The sequence below is a fragment of the Astyanax mexicanus genome, chromosome 6, assembly GCF_023375975.1.
Source record: "Astyanax mexicanus isolate ESR-SI-001 chromosome 6, AstMex3_surface, whole genome shotgun sequence".
NCBI lineage: Eukaryota > Metazoa > Chordata > Actinopteri > Characiformes > Acestrorhamphidae > Astyanax > Astyanax mexicanus.
In genome coordinates this window covers 51,722,122-51,740,500 of record NC_064413.1, presented here as the reverse complement: position 1 = coordinate 51,740,500, position 18,379 = coordinate 51,722,122, and the positions used below count along the sequence as shown (strand labels likewise).

At 37.6% G+C, this 18,379-nt stretch overlaps 1 protein-coding gene across 2 annotated transcripts in view; it reads left to right on the top strand.

The window, feature by feature from the left end:
* The first annotated feature begins 1,873 nt into the window (after positions 1-1,873).
* gpr158a (G protein-coupled receptor 158a) overlaps positions 1,874-18,379 on the top strand; it is a 147,961-nt gene continuing 131,455 nt past the window's right edge. Inside the window, exon 1 of one of the 2 annotated variants that reach the window (XM_022662706.2) lies at positions 1,874-3,376. In XM_022662706.2, coding sequence (XP_022518427.2) covers positions 2,583-3,376 — 794 coding nt within the window. In that variant the 5' untranslated portion in view covers positions 1,874-2,582. The remainder of the gene's footprint in view (positions 3,377-18,379) is intronic. The other variant, XM_049480249.1, reaches the window with a different exon arrangement.

The following is an 18,379-nucleotide window of genomic DNA, read 5'->3' as shown; positions in this document are numbered from 1 at the left end:
GATTAACAGAAGACGTATTCTTCACGCTGTTGGTGAAATTGATTATATGTTTTTATCCCCTCTTACTCGTTCCTCCACCTCTTCACTATCCTCTTCCTTACCCCCACCCTCGTTCTGTTGGCGGGAACGGGGTGTCTCCGCGCGCTCCCGGTGGGTTTATGTTTTTTTTAACAGAAACCTGAAACCTTAATTCGGCTGATCGTCAGCACGCGGCTATTTTCTCCAGCAGCTCTGTGGGTGTTTTCACTGGGCACTGCTTTCAGCACCAGACAGCTCCTCCTAACGCCAGGGTTGCCAGATTAACCGACTGTTTTAATCCTATACTCGGTCTGAGCAGAATATAGAATATAGATTTTTTTCCGGCACGGGTCGCAGAATAATTATTCTTATGGATTCCAATATTGTAGTTGATGCGTTAAAAACACTGTTATTTACATTGTGAAAGCTCCAAATTGTAGAGGATTACCAGTCAAAATGTTCTAAAACGTCTTGGAATAAAATATTTTGTTACTGACTTCCAGCTTTTTGTGTGACAGTGATTAAAAAAAATACATAACATAATGTACTTTTCATCAAAGGGCTTCCGCGAGTGACGACATAAAATAACCATTTTTATGTATTTATTTTAAAGGAGAAATCTGCTGTGAAATGCACGTAGGGTTTAATGAAACATGTCAACAAATGCAAACTTTTGTCAAATAGCCCACCTCCTTTCCTCCCAGCATTCCCAAATACAGCGTTTTAATTCAACCCTGCTCCGAACAGATTTACAGTGCTATTGTGATGGAGCCATAGAGTTACCCATGCAAAGAAATCACTATTTTTACACAATTAACAAATTCAAAGTTTCTTCACACTTCACTGGTAGAATTCTAAGAGCCCTGATTTTTAAAACGAGGCATTGTAATAAATAATATTTGTACTTTTTTAATATTTGTACTGTCAAATTATTGCAAATTAAAAACAAATTAAAAACTCTTCTCATCCAGTGTTCTGTCTTTCTTTGTCTTCCTGATTTTTTTTATTGTAAATTTATTATTGAAGACTGTATTTAAGCTATACAGGAACACATGCAGAATTATTCTGTAAACAAAAAGTATTAAACAACCAGAATGTGTTTTATATTTTAGACTCTTCTAAGAAAGAAAGAAAGAAAAACTATGTGTTTAAACTTTTGACTGGTACTTTATACAATTACAGTCAGTTATAAACAATTTCAGTATTAAACGTATTATATTTTTCTATTAAAAAATCTATTAAATAAATAAATAAATAACACAAGCATTTTATATTCCGTATGTTTCCCTAATTGTTTTAATTCCTTTAATATCATAATCTATAATTTTGAATATAAATTAAATAAAGAAATATAGAAAAACACTGAATCAGATGTGTTTAAACTTTTGTTAATTGTATTGTGGTATTGTATAAAATTATAGTGCAATTATAAACAATTTTAATATTATACCTATTATACTTTTTAGATTGTGTATTAAAAAATATAAATGTTTTTTTTTTCTTAAACGTTTTATTTGTGGAATAAAAAACACAAACATATAAAATTACAAAATTACAAGAAAAAAAATCTACAAAATAAACAAATAGAAATATATTAAATAATATCCACTAGACCTGAAATATTACTATATCTTCAACCCCAGCAGAACAACTGGAACATAGTAAGTAAAGGGTGAAAGCCCGGCACAATCTGGCAACCCAGCAGCGCCGCGGTGTTGCTGAAGTGACGCCGCGCGCATCTCCTCCAGCTCCACCTAACGCGCGAGCCGCCGCGAGTGATTGACAGAAGGAGCGCCCAAACACGAGCCAAGGGCGCCTAAGGAAGCCCTATAAGAACATGCGGGAGACGGGCTCGGGGCGCGCGCGCGCGACGCTGCCCTTCTTTATATGCCTCTAACTGGACCAGGCTGCTGCTGGGAGGAGGGCGGAGAGTGTGAGCGAGCGTGCGCGCGTGCGTGCGTGCATGAGTGTGTCTGTGTGTGAGTGTGTGCGTGCGTGTGTGTGTATATGCATGCATGTAAGAAGGATGGAGGGATGCGTGTGTGTGTGTTGTGGAAGTGAAGAAGACTGGTGAAGAAGCGCCTCTGTCTTTGATTTCTTTTTCTTTTTTCTTTCTTCCCGAGGTGGGAAATCTCAGAAACCGTCAGAAACCTGTTTGGACATCTGCATGCATCGGATACGGTGGCAGACGACGACGCGCGGGATGCACACACGAGCGCGAGACTAATGTAACACAGTCCTGCCTGCGCGTGTGTTTGTTGGGGTGGGGGGGGCGTAAGAAAAGGAACAGGGTTTCCACTCGTGGGTTTGACAGCGTCAGTGTTTTCGTGGGCAGGAGTGAGGTGGGAGGACTGAACCGGCTACTGAAGAGGCTATACCGCACAGGCTACGGCACAGGATACAGCACAGGCTACCGCACAGGATACCTACAGGTGAACAGGGAGTAGGATGTAATGGTTTGATGTTGATGCTTAGTTGACTCTGAGCATCTTGGAAAATAAGATTCCAGATCCAGATTCCGGTGAAGATCATTCCCAATCGTTGGGATCCGAGAGCCATCAAGGATGTCTACGGTCAGTTTGTCGCTCCTTCTGTTTTTGCAGGTGGGCTGCCTTCTTGTGTCCAGCATTTGGTCTCAGCAAGTGCAGTGGTCTCACCAAGACTGGGGGCTGGAAGGTGGCAGAAAGCCGCCAAGGGTGGTCAGGGCATTCCTGCACACCGGGGACTCCTCTGTGATGCGCCAAGGCAACTGCTCGGGCAGGTTTGAGCTGCGCTGGCCCCCTGGGCGATCCCGGGCAAGCCCCCACCGTGCCATGCACGGGGCAATGGACGCAGTCACCCATGCATCTGCCTTCCTCACCGCTTTACTGCGGGGCAACAGCACCCGTGCCCAGAACCTACGACGAGACGTTGAGTGGTACCGGGCGCTGGTCCGCAGCATCCTGGAGGGCGACTCCAGGATACACCGCGCCGTTCTCGCCTTCAGCACCGGATCTTCCTCCTCCCACGCTCCACAGGTCTTCCTCCAGGCCACCCGTGCCGAAGGGCAGATTGTCCTGCAGGACCTGTCGGCGACCCCTGCACGCCACGGTCTGCAAGACAACACGGCCGAGACGTCGTGGTACCACGACCACAGGGGAAGACAGAAGACCCGCTCCCACGAGCGAGCAACAAACAGGGATTCCACGTCCAACTACGAGAGGCGGGGGAATGGGGAGAATAGCACCCCAAACAAAACTCACGTGAGGTGGTCATCTCCGTATTTGGAGTGCGAGAATGGATATTACGTACCCAGGTGGCTTTTGACCTTGTCGGCAGGATTTTACGGACTAACGCCCGATCTGACCCTGGACTTCAGGTAAGGAAAAAAAATTGCTTATTTTAATTTTTTTTTGGTGGGTGATACACCTTATGGTGGTCTATCCAGCAAATGTCACATACTGTAGAAGCTATTGGTTGGTGGTTCTACAATACTGTGGTGATCTCAAGACTTTTAGTCTGTGATATAGTTGAGATACTGTTCTACAGTAGTAGCTTTAAGAAGACAATACAATCAACATCATGGTGGACCTATGATAATTTGGAGATAATCTATGATGAAATAGATGATCAACTGAAACAAGATTCCATGGCGACCATGTAGTGATGACATGTAGTGATGATAAAATGAAGACATTTTATCTATAGTAGTGTACTGCTGAGATACTAAGACTTTAATAACTTTTAGTGGATGATCACCATCATGGTACATCTATTATACTGTTCAGATCTATGATGATGTAGATCATCTACCTACTGAAGTAATTGCATCTCAATATTATGTGGACATTTTTTGAAGAAATAAAAGACATCAGCAGCTTAGATGAAGATCCACATCTGGGTGAATCTTAAGATATTTGCCTTTTTACTTGTCATTTTATCAAGGTGTATCTGTGATACTGTGGAGATCTATTTCACTGTTGAGATCTATGGTGTTGAAATTCTATGACTTTAGCAGCTTTTAGTGGATCATCCAGATCATGGTTGATATATGATACTCTGAGACCCATGATATGGTTGAGATCCTGTTACTTTAGTAGCTTTTATAAGACAATCCACAATACTGTCAAGATCATTGTCTTTCATTGGCTTTTATTGGGTGATCCCAATCATGGTGGATCAGTGACACTGTGGAGATCCTTTTTAATCATCAAGATTAATGATATTCTTCAGATCCTATGACCTGAGTTTTTAGTATATGATAATGTGTATTTGTATGGTGTGGACCATAAGATCTCAAGGTTCTGTGAATATTCTAAAACATTAGCAGCTTAGATGAAGATCCACAACCATGCTGGATCTGTAAAACTGTTAAGATCTATAATATTGAAATTCTATGATCCAGATTATGGTAGATCTACAGTACTGTTGAGATCTTTAAACTTTAGTAGCTTTAATAAAATTTTAGTAAGATAGTAAGATAGTAAGCTTTTAGATGATAATGCAGATCATGGTGGATCCATGATATCATGGAAATATATGGATATATTGGGATTATCTAGATCCGGATTGGATCTGACACCAATGTGGATCTGTGATACTGTACAAAGACTAAGACTTTCATAGCTTTTAGTGGAGGATATACGTCTTGGTGGAGCCATTACATCATGGAGATATATGCATATATTAGGATTATTGAGATCAGGGTGGATCTGTAATACTGTAAGAAGACTACGACTTTCATAGCTTTTAGAGGTTGATTAATATCATGGTGGATCTACAATACTTTGTAAATCTCTAAATATTTGTTGAAGCTTTAAGAGGATGATTCAAATAATGGTGAAGTCATGGAGATATATGAATATATTAAGATAATTTAGATCAGAGTGGTTCCAACACCAATGTGGATCTATAAAACTGTACAAAGACTAAGAGTTTTATAACTTTTAGAGGTTGATCTAGATCATGGTGGATCCATAGTATGATGGAGATATATGTTACTGTGAAGATTCTTAAACTTTATTAGGAACATCTAGATTAGAGTGGATCTGTGATACTGTACAAAGACTAAGACTTTCATAGCTTTTAGTGGAGGATAAACGTCATGGTGGAGCCATTACATCATAGAGATATATAGATATATTAGGATTGTCTAGATCAGGGTAGATCCATATTGTACGAAGACTAAAACGTTCATAGCTTTTAGAGGTTGATTAATATCACGGTGGATCTACAATACTTTGTAAATCTGTAAATATTAGTAGAAGCTTTTAAGGATGATCCAAATAATGGTGGAGTCATGGAGATATATGAATATATTAAGATTAGATTAGATATATTAGATCAGAGTGGATCCAAGACCAATGTGGATCTATAATACTATACGAAGACTAAGACTTTCATAGCTTTTAGAGGTTGATCTAGATCATGGTGGATCCATGATATGGAAATATATGAATATATTAGGACCATCTAGAGGTTGATCAATATCATGGTGGATCTAAAATACTTTGTAAATCTCTAAACATTAGTAGATGCTTTTAGAGGCTGATCTAGAACATGTTGGATCCATGGTATCATGGAGATATATGTTATTTTGCAGATCCTTGGTCTTATTAGGATCATCTAGATCAGGGTGGATCTGTGAAACTTTATGAAGACTAAGACTTTCATAGCTTTTAAAGGTTGATTATTATCATGGTGGATCTACAATACTTTGTAAATCTGTAAATATTCTTTGAAACTTTAAGAGGATAATCCAAATCATGGTGGATCCATGATATTATGGAGATGGATATGAATATATTAGGACCATCTAGATCAGGGTGGATTTGACACCAAGGTGGATCTGTGATACTGTACGAAGACTAGGACTTACATAGCTTTTAGAGCTTGATCAATATCATGGTGGATCCATCATGGTGGATCCATGGTAACATGGAGATATATGGATATATTAGGATCATCTATATCAGTGTAGACCCGACACTAATGTGGACCTGTTATATTGTACGAAGACTATGACTTTCATAGCTTTTAGAGGTTGATCATGGTGGATCCATGATATCATGGAAATATATGAATATATTTGGGCAATCTAGTGGTTGATCAATATTATTGTAGATCTAAAATACTTTGTAAATCTCTAAATATTAGTAGAAGCTTTTGGAGGATGATCCAGATCATGGTGGATCCTCTATATAATGGAGATATATGTTATTGTGCAGATTCTTAAACTTTATTAGGATAATCTAGATCAAGGTGGATCTGTGAAACAGTCTTTCATAGCTTTTAAAGGTTGATTATTATCATGGTGGAGCTACAACACTTTGTAAATCTTTAAACATTAGTAGAAGCTTTTAGTTTTTTCAGATCATGGTGGATCCATGATATTATGCAGATGGGAATATGGATATATTAGGATTTCATAGCTTTTAGTGGAGAATAGACCTCAATGTTGGATCTTAAACACTGTAGAGATACTATAGACATCAGCAACTAGTAGCAGATAAGCAGATGGTCTACATCATGAAGGATCTTCATATGTATCCTAGTAAGACCTTACCATTCTCACACAGTTAATGAGTATACCTCACAAGCACCATCAACACCACTGCTACAGCAGCTCCTTCCGTGCAGGTTGGTGGTCCTGGTGGGCCGTGAAGCTCTAGGTGAGCTGATGTGAGGTCTATTCCAATTGTTCTCAGTGCTGCTTCCTCTCAGGCCTCCAGGGCTTGTCGTTACAGTGGCATTCTGGCAGATTCTGGTGCTGCTTCTAAAAATAGCTTCACACACTGTTCGCAGCAGGACTGAGTGAGATGATTCCTCACACCTGACTTCACTCTTCATCACGTCGTCTTGGGAAGATTCGGTTTGGTTTGTTCGGTTTGCATTTTTATTTATTGCGTATCCAGGTGATTGCATGATAGATATGAACATTTTTTTTAGTATGTTGCTCATTTGCATGGTGGAGGTTTGTTCGGTTGATTAGCTCAGATTAGATTTGCTGTATTAGATTTGTGATTCTCTTAATAATAATCTTTATTCTACAAATAAAACACTGAGATTTTATTTTGCTTTCAAATATACAGTATATAAACACAACACAAATAAGAAATAACTCAAATTACTAATATACATTATTTTTTTATTTAAAAAATGAACATATATTAGATAGCATAATTTGATTTATTTATTAATGTTAGGGCTGCACGAGATATCGCTTAAGCATCATCATCATCGCGATGTGCGCATGCACAATAGTCACATTGCAGGATGTGCGATCTCAGTTAGGGCAATTAAATCAAACACGTGTTTCATGTTGCAATGGTTTAATTCTTGACACAAGAAGTAGATACACAGCGCTGTCTCTGTGTCTGTGTGAGTGACAGGCTGCTGCTGCCTGAGAAGCGTGAGGGGGAGGGGCAGGAGTAAACACGAGTTAACTGTGCGAGAAAGCTGTGCACCTCAGTCCAGTTTTCCAGTAATTTCCAGTTACAGCTGAATTCATGCTTTAAATCCTAGAAAAACTCTCTTATTTACCTTTTAAAAAGCCATTTAAATGCCTGATTAAAGGGCCGATTGCTGTTGTTTTGCTGTTTTTTCGGGTTTTGAGAGCTCGCTATTACGTTATTTATTTATTTTTTTTATGTTGTTGAGAAAATAGACAAATAGACAAATGTTTATAGATTTATTTTTGTTTCTACTGAATATATAAAACATATTTACAAACATATTTAAATGAATAAAACCCTGAATTCAATGTTTTGCCATATCTCCAAAAATATTGTTATTGCAAAAACACTCTGAAATACTTTTTTTTTTTTTACCATATTTTAGGGCCATATCGCTCACCCCTAGTGTCTATCTATCACATCTAAAAACAGGGTTTTACATCTTTAAAAATAATTATTTTAAGTTATTATTTTACGTATGCTGTTTATGTTCCATAGACAGGTATTAAGTTTAATCTTGGACTTCACAGCATTTTAAATAGAGATTTTACATTGGAATTAGTATATTGTCTACAACTAGGCCTTTTCCTTTTCTTTGGAACTGCCCCTTACTCTATAACCTCTCAATAATTGAAAAATTTACATTGCTCAATAAAATGTATAAATGCATTATTATGGTACTGTATTACGGTTATACCAGAGGCATGACATGGACTTAAAATTACAATATCATTGTTTATCTTGCAAATAACAATTACTTATGAAGAATAATGCACTTTGTAAACAACAAGCAGGTCATTTTAAATATTAACTTGGAGGTGACTTTAGTACTTTACTACTTTAGTAGAAAGAAATGCACATTTTAATTAACTAGTTTATGAAGTTCTTAGTGTTACGCAGTTTTTTGGGAACCCCAGCCTGTTTAGTTTGTCATATGGATTTTTTTATTTAGCTCTGGCTTTCCCCAAATCAGTGTAGCAGCACAAATCCAGCAGGACTTCAGAGCGAGCGAGCTTCTGACTACAGTATCTGTAATTTCGGAGATGATGGTAACACTCCAGTGCTTTAGGAGAAGTGCACAGAGACTGATTATTATAACAGGGAGTGTGTGAGAGTGTTGTGCTGAATGATCTTCCTCTCAGTTCACCTTCCTCGGGGAGAACCCAGAACACGGCAGCTAACAATGGAACAATAAGACTGCTTCCTCCACACGCACTAATTAGTCCCACAGGTACCCACACTGTGGCTCGAGTTTTGGTGTAACTGCATTAGGCTTCTTTATGAAATAGCACTGCTAATAAAAATCTAATGGCAGTGCACCAACAGTGCCTCAGCACAGGCGCAATAACTATTTTATACTGGACGATACAGTGTCTCAGAAATTGAGAATTGAGATAAATTACAAATATTTTCGAGGCACTTAAATGCATTTTTGTTAACATCTTTTTCACCATTGATTTTTACAATAAGGAATCTCTGCATTATAATAAAATATTGCAATTGGAACAAAAAAACAAGGGCATATATTAGATAGCATAATTTTATTTATTTATGTTAGGGCTGCATGATATATCGTTTAAGCATCTTCATCGTAATGTGTGCATGCGCAATAGTCACAATGCCGGATGTGCAATGTCACTTAAGGCAATTAAATCAAACACGTCATGTTGCAATGTTTTGACTCTTGACACAAAAAGTAGATACACAGTGCTGTCTCTGTGTCTGTGTGAGTAACAGGCTGCTGCTGCCTGGGAAGCATGAGGGGGAGGGGCAGGAGTAAACACGAGGTAACTGCACGGCCTCCCTCCACGTTTGGACACGTGCTTGTAAACGTGAGCACGTGTGGAAAGCTGTGCACCTCAGTCCAGCACAGTTCTGCAGTGCAGATATTTCCAGTTACAGCTGAATTCACGCTTTTAATCCCAGAAAAAACTCGTATTACCTTTTAAAAAGCCATTTAAATGCCTGAATAAATGGCCGATTACTGTTGTTTTGCAGCTACTTTTACTAATTTTACCTATTTTGTTGTTTTTATTTCTATATTTAACTCATAAATTGAGATATCTGAAGTGGTCTCAACATTATTAAAATTTTTACATAATTTATGACATCAGTCCAAAAATGAATCGATGTTGCCTCAGCGCTGTAGAATCTAGCTGTTGCCCACTCCAAAATAAGAATGTCCAAAAAATATTCTATGCATTTTTCAACAAGACTACAATATATTTTTTATATTTTATATTCTATATATACAATTAAAGTTAATAGTAATATCACTATTTCTACTGGTTTAGATATTCATATAGTGGAATTCATTACTGCACAGTTACCTGCATTATATTTATGCTTTTTACCTTTTACATCTGCACATCATTCGTTTGCTCGTAACTGCTTTTTTATTTTATTTTTTGTTTGTTTTATTATATATCTTATATCTTTATATAAGACAATGCAAAACCACATGCTGCACATACATTGCAAAGGCGTGGCTGTGGACTTGCTATTTAAGGTTACTGATAGTATAAAATTAGCATAAGTAGCATAAATTACAATTAGAATGTAGCCTGCTGCCAACCCTGGCTAGCACTGCTGGAGCAGCAATAGCATTAGCCGCTAGCATTAACCGCTTCAGTGAAGTTTCTTCAGCACCAAGGCTGGAACAATATTAGCATTAGCCACTAACCGTGCTAACTGCTAGTTCTTTCGCTGTTCAGAGCTGAGTATATCAGACTGTAGCCTGTATGTTTAACTGTGTTAAAACAAGCTACGTGGGATGAACCGCTAGCTAATGTCACCCTGGCTTACCGGAACATTCAGGGTTCCTCAGTGTAGCGCTGTTGGGTGGCGTTTACTGCAAGTCGCTAATGCTAATGCTGCTGCACCCAGCCTTAGTGGAAATCTGGAAATCTAAGCTTACTGTAGTTTTACTCACCCAAATAAACAGTTTTAAGGAGAGAAATCTGTATAGATTAACATTCAGCACACATTTGACTTTAATTACAGTTTTATTTACTTAACATAGCTTTACTTAACGTAAATAAAAACAGTTATCATTACCGGCCTAAATGAATCTGTGAATCTGTGTTCAGAACAGTTTCAGAGGCTCCTGCTTGTATTATATCATCAAATCGGATTGTCTAGGCCTGGGTTTGCTGGGGCGTAGCTTCACGACTGCTGTTTATCCCTTTAGTAATGAATTAATACTCACTCACAGTCCATAACATCATCCTCTCGTCCTGGCCTGGTGTGCTGCAGCCTGCTTATTACCACCTACATGTATTTACAAAGTGCTCCCTAATCTGCTGCCTCCAGCCTCGGCTCGCAGGATCCCTTCCAGATAAGGCCAGTCAATACAATAATGAATAAATAATGAAAGATGTACAACAGCGACCGGGGGCCTCTTCATTTCAGCCCGCTAATGCGCCGGCCGCGTGACATTTTCCCAGAAATTTTTGTGCGTCTGAATTTTCAGACCTTCTGAAACGGCTCATCCTAGCAGATAACCTGCCACGATATTTCACTCCTGAAACCGCCGCCGGGCGCAGATAGTCGGCTGAAAAGTTAATTGCGTCTATTACGGCCTTTTGCTATCTTGACAACTCCTATTATGTGGCGTATACCGAGCCAATAGATGCCGTAGATCATTCTCAGAGATAACACTGCGGGAGATGGAGCCTGTAACATCTATACGAATAAAAAAAAAAAATCATTACGACGTAAAAAGATAGTAAATGCAGATCTAGCTTATGTGTCAACATCAATATATAATGGGCCAGGTGTTTAAATTCCACACAAACACATTAAAACGATGCATCTTACAGTATTTACTCTGAATCAAAGATTTGAAAGTATCTCCATTCATTACTCTGTAGGTAGTAGTATAGAAACCAGGGTTTAAAATACTTCTGTAGAAGTTGTAGAAGTATCAACTCAAGCTTTTTACTCTTTAAGTAAAAGTATAACAGTACTTAGTTTCAGATTTACTTAAAGTATAAAAGTAAAAGTAATGTAGAAGCAAAAATTAAAGCACGAAGAACAAAAGCTTAGGCCAAGCCCACAGAGTCCTATAGTTCACTACCCCCCCACCCCTCCCCAAAACACACTGGAAAATATGCTTTCTGTATGGTTTGATTTGAAACAATAAATAAATTAAAATAATAATAACAGTATTCTGTTTGAAAGTAGTTTATTTTGTACTTGTTTTGTTTAATTGTTTGCAGTTGCATGCATTAAATATAATGCACTTTATTATTGAGTTTTATAGCATTATAGCATTTTGTTACATTGCATTATTTTTTTTATTTTGTTACATTGTATTATTATTATTATTTTGTTACATTCTGATCCTGGAAAGTAACTACTGACGAAAAAAAAAATAAAAATAAAATAAAAAAAAATATATATATATACACTATATTATTTTGTTTTTACTAAATTGAAACTGTTATATATATATAACTTTTATTTTATATTTATTTGTATTTAGTGTTTTGTTTTTTTGCAAAGAATATAATATTTTTATATTATTTTTTATATTATTAGTCTAAAGTCTTATAAATATGATAAATAGTCAAATTAAAGAAAAGTCAATAATTTTAATAGTTATGAGGGCTGAAAGGAACAGTATTCTGATAATTACTATTATAAAACATCAGCTTTTTCCCTTCGCTTTTCTCCCTCTGGCTCTAATTCTTCTCACACGTTCAGAGATGAGCTGTTAGTTTATGAAGTAAGTTTGTTGCCTAACTGCATCACTGATGTTTCCCACAGCTCCAGCATTGCTGACATCCCACTGGTGCGGGGCTGTGGTGAACTGGCTGTAGTGGTAATATCTGTAGAGAAAAACGATGGTGTAGCCGGACTGGTCCTCATGGGAGAAAGCCCAGAGTCTTGACTGTATTTTTTTTTTTCGCTCTAAAGCTCTTATAGGAGGGGAATTGGATGTGTTTGGCTGTAGACTCAGATAATTGTTCTGCTGAGTAATGTTTCTCTTCTTTTTCTCGCTGTGTGGAAATACTCATAGTTTTGCTTACAGAGTTCAAGAACCTGCTCTACAAATTAGAGCTTATTTTAAAATTTTTATGACTATTTACATTGTAGATTCTCACTGAAGCACCAAAACTATGAATGAACACATGTGGAGTTTTATGTACTTAACAAAAAATGAGCTGAACCTCCACAGTCACCGGACCTGAACCCAATCCAGATGGTTTGGGGTGAGCTGGAGCACAGAGTGAAGAAGGCAAAGGAGCAACAAGTGCTAATAAACACCTCTGGGAACTCCTTCCTTCAAGACTGTTGGAAAACAGGTGTTCAGGTGACCACTTCGTAAAGCTCATTAAGAGAATGATGCCAAGAGTGTGCAAAGCAGTAATCAGAGCAAAGAGTGGCTATTTTGAAGAAACTAGAATTTTGCTGGTATTGACCCACGCCCTTCACTGGGCAGAGAAGAAGAAGAAAAGAGGGGGAGCGAACTCAGAGTATTTGGGGTGGAGTTCAGGGCAGCTTCGCTGTAAAGCGTGAAGCCGAAGCCCCCCCTCTCATGAAGAGAAACATGAGAAGAGAATAAAATTAAAGAAGGAGGAAGATGGGGAGGAGGTGGGTGCGAGGTTTGTTCAATGAGCAGGGAGAGAGGAAGTGACGGTTTAAATAGGGAAGAAAGTGGGAGGAGTGAGGGCGTGGTTCACTCCCAAAATGTAGTTATGATACATAACTCCACATAAAACAGCATTTTTAGTTATTTCACCTTTTTTTGTTAAGTACATAAAACTCCATTTATGTGTTCATTTATAGTTTTGATGCTTCAGTGAGAATCTAAAATGTAAATAGTCATGAAAATAAAGAAAACGCATTAAAAAAGAGAAGGTGTGTCCAAACTTTTGGCCTGTACTGTATATATATATATATATATATATATATATATATATATATATATATTAGAGGTGTGCCAAAAAATCGATTCACATAAGAATCTTGATTCTCATTTACTACGATTCAGAATCGATTTAAAATGTCCCAAAATCGATTCTGAGGGGCGGGTTTTCGACTGATTTTGGGCTGGGTATTTTTGTTGGACCTGGCAACCCTGGGGATAGCGCTTGTCCTTTCAAACGGAGATCTTCCAGACACACACAGAGCGTAGGTGTTTGAGAATCACCGGTAAGATGGCAGAACAAGCACTATATTACATTAGATTAACGTGTAGTTTCAATGTTTTATGGCAGAATGCTTCATAACAAGCATAAAAAAGATCGCTAGTAGTTAGTTTCAGTAACTGTTAGCTAGCTAACTAGCTAACTTTCCAGTTCCACCTTAAATAACGCTACAGGTGGCAGCGGGCTGCAGCATTTAAGGCGGAACGGAAAAATACAATAAGCTAATCAGAGCTAATTTCAGCTCCTCATCACAGAGGAATTAAGGAATGGACCATATGAATTAATTTCTCCACCTCCTGCCCCCTTTCTGAAGAAATACAACGACCTTAAATTAACTAGTTAATCAGCAGCTGCTCCTGAACTTTAGCGCTCCACTGCTATCATCACATCAGCCCAGCAGCGTCACCTACACACCACCGCTAGTAGCCTGGTAATAAAGCAGTGTTATTTATTATTTATTTATTGTTCATTAACGTCATTGTGATATCCCAGTGATTCCTCTGTCACTGAGGACCCACATTCCTGCACATTTTATTGTTTTTGTAACACATTACCTGCTCCAGGACCAGTGTATATTATGGAGGGTTTTTTTTCAATAAGATTCATAAGCCAGAAGCAGAAATTTTTATAATTCAAATCGTTTTGAATCAAAAATCGATTTTGAATCGAATCGTGGCCCCCAAAATCGGAATCGAATCGAATCGTGAGATAGTAAACGATTCCCACCCCTAATATATATATATATATATATATATATATAGGTCCAAGCATCTCAGTTTCCTCTGCTGAGAAGCGCAGAAGCACTGCACTGTTAAAATACCAATCCGCCAAAGTCAGAGCACACCTGGTTCTTAAAGAAAAATTATTTTGTGTTATGCCCAAAACAACATGCTCATTAATCCAAAAATATGGTAGCCTCTCATAGTGACAATATGAGAATAAGATTACTCATGTTGGTTGTTAAATTAATCTGTTGTGAAAGAAAAATGATCACTTTTTGTATTTTTTGGTTAGAAAAATGCTGCTATAGCAAAACTTGCACTCTGGACTTCATGTTGCTGCTACTTGACTTCTCTGCCTTTTTTGTGTATTTATCTTTATCAATTTTACTCAATTTTATTTTATTCTATTTTATTTTATCTTATATTTATCTATTTTAATAATTGCTCTTTTGGGTGTAAACTGGACCGTGAGATTACAATTTCGTACCACAGGTGATGTGAATGACAATAATCCTTGAGTCGATGAATCTTTGGTATCGAATTCAAAGTATCATTTTTTAACTTTGGTTTCATGTAATTTTGTTTCATGATTAATGTAACTACTACTATGTAAACCAAGGTATAAGGGTTTTAGCTTGACAGCAACAAATTGCTTCTCAGAGACACAAACACTATTGATTGATTATTGATGGATTTATTGATTGAGTTGGACAGTACTGAGAATGAGGTCTTCACAGTATGGGAAGGGTAGTATTAGTGTATGTTAGGGGTGGGCAATATTATATTGTATAAAATATATTGTGACACAGAAATATCATGATATTAAAAATCCATATCGTGATAATAGGGCTGTTCTGTCTTAAAAGTAGTCTATTATTTACTGTGAAGCTTTAGGTGTATTTGTTGTATAATTGTTTTAGTTTGCAGTTTATATACATGCACTAAATATTCTGCAATATTATTTGCTGCATTATATTATTTTATGCTATATTATATATTTTGCCACATTATGATTATTCTGTTATACTGTTCTACTATATTCCTAAAATGAATGAATTATTTTAGTTTTCCTATATCGCCAAGTATATCGTATCGCAAAAATACCCTGAAATATCGTGATATTATTTTAGAGCCATATCGCCCACCCCTAGTGTATGTGTGTATATATATATATATATATATATATATATATATATATATATATATATATATATATATATATAGAGGTGTCCGAGCAGCACAGTTTCCTCTGCTGAGAGGCACAGCAGCACTGCGCTGTTAAAATACCAATCTGCCAAAGTCAGAGCTCACCTGGTTCTTTAATGAGAAGTGACTCACTAAATGATTTCTTTCACCTTATGCCCAAAACACACCCATAATTAATTAAGAGAGGTAGCACATGCCTTTTGCACATTTCAAGCTGTGCAAGGTGTACTTTTCCTGTCGTTACAATAGCAAAGACTCACTGACACGCTCTAAATCAAGCTGAACAGTGCACGGTTGATGGCTTGCCTGTAGAACTCTAAAATAGGGCTCCATGTGTGCACACTCTCAGTACTGATAGAGAGAGTTGGAGTTAGAGATCTGGTGGAAACAGAAACCTGTATCAGATCCAGCTGTAAAGCTGCCTATAACACTGGGAGCATCGCCCTGTGGCCGGATTTCAGAAGACCAGTCACAGAGCTCTGCCAGCTGGGCGACATTTGGAATAGAGGTCATCACCAGTGATGGACACATGGACCGGAGAACACAGAGACAGACTGACTGTAAACTAGTGCATGCCCTGTACCAGCTGGAGCATTCAGGGCATTTTCACAAAATATATATTTATATTTTTTTTCTGAGGGTTCAGTGCACTGGGTCAAGTGTGAACTTATAGTGTGTAGTAAATGTGTAACCCTGATAAAATTCTGAAGGCAGAATTCCCCCGTTTAACAGTTAATTCAGCCAATATTAGGGTTTTATACAACAGTTAGTTCCGACCTCACAATCTGATTGGTTGAGAAGTTTTCTAGACGTGATGATATTCGTTATAACATCACGGCCTTCTCACACTAAACTTGTATCACTATGCCAATGCGTTGCCGAGTAACGGCGTATATACACAGGACAGTTTTGAATCATCACCTCCACCGGCACCAAAAGCAGCGTTAGCTTAGCACAGGCTAGCGCTCAGCCACGGCACACTTACCCGCAGCGCTGACTCGTGTTTTGTGAAAAAAAAGGCAAGGAAAATCGCTCGGCTAATGCCGTCTAACAGCCAGAACGGTAACTTAACCAGCCAGGCTAGGCTAAACTAAGTTAATGCTAAGCTAAAGCAAGCTACACTGAATGGGAATTTCCGAAGCGCGGATAGCTTGACTCCGGTCACCTACCCACAGTCCAGCCACACTGGCAAGCTAACCAACACCACCCAGCAAAACAAACAGAAATGCTCAAAAAAAGCTCAGCGTTCACCTGAAGACGACTCCACGGAGCAGGAGAGGAGAGTATTAGCGTTATTTCACGCTTGCCTTAATAAGTGTATCAACATATATTATGAAAATTGTTCATCTCACATATTTGCAAACCAACCCCTGAAAAACTAAAACTACAACTAAAACTAATTACAAAGTTATGTTTAATGTTATGTAAAACTATTGTGTTTTATATGTTGAACTTTCAACAGTAATGAAGTAGTGAAACATAAAATTTTTTTAACGTATTTTCTTTAAAAATAATAACACTAAACTAAAATAAAAATAATTAAAATACATGACATAAATTGAATATTAAATTAAATATTTTGGAAAATCTATTGACTAAAACTAAACTAATAATAATCAAATGACTAAAATGTGAATAAAACTATTATAGCCAGCCCCCCTCTTCTCTGGTAGAGTCAGGAAGGAGAAATAACAGAGTTAATGGGAGGAGATGGGGCACTGGAGAGTTGAGAAAACTCGATTGGAAAGGGGAGGAGCTTCAGGCATATTCCTTCTTCCAAAACTTAGTTATTTTATAACAACAATCATGAAGCATGCTGACCGCAGGGGCTAGAGTTCCTGAAATGTAATGCTTTAATGGCACTAGGTTTTTTTCAGCTGTGGAGCAGTTTATATTTTAACATTTAATTTGTGATTATTTGCATTTAAAAAAACAATCAGATAATGCAACTAAAATTATGTAAAACGTATATAAACGCACTACAAAAAAACATAACTGAAATGCTCTAATTACAAAGCAATAATTCACATATTTTCTTATATGGATACGATTTTTTTCTTACTAACATTTATTATATTTTTAGTTATTTTAGAAATAATGACATTCTCTCTCTCTCACTCGCCCTGTCCCTGCTTACTACACCCTGAGATATTATAATACAGTATTAAGGATCTATTACTACTCTATTACTATTACTGTCCCCTCACAATAATACAGAATTTTTAAATGATTGACACCACCATTATAAATATTATTTAATTTTGCCAATCTAATGCAAATATTTCTTAAAAGGAACTCCTACAAGCAGAAATGCATCCAGAAATATACTTAGAAATTAGAAAATATTTGTAGTTAACCAGTTAAAGTAATGATGCTGTTTTTGTTTCATAATAAAGCGTCACAAATAAACATGCTCATTAATCCAAAAGTATCTTAGGCTCTCATTATAACAGTATAAGAATGAGATTACTCATGTCGGCTGTTAAATAAATATGTTGTGGAGGGCTCTACAATGAGTGGTCCAGCGGACTAAGGCCCTGCAACGATGATCAGGAGATCTCTTGTTCGAATCCTGTTCATGTAGCTTGCCATCAGCTGCCAGAGCCCTGAGAGAGCACAATTGGTCTTGCTCTCTCTGGGTGGGTACAGTAGTAGATGACGCTCTTTCTCCTCATCACTCCTAGGGTGATGTGGATCAGCACAAGGCTGCGTCTGTGAGCTCATGTATCAGAACCTCCGAGCGTTAGCGCTGTGATGCTACTCGGTAATGCTGCATCAGCAGCAGTTCAAAAAGAGGCGGAGTCTGACTTCACATTTATCAGAGGAGGCATGTGCTAGTCTTCAC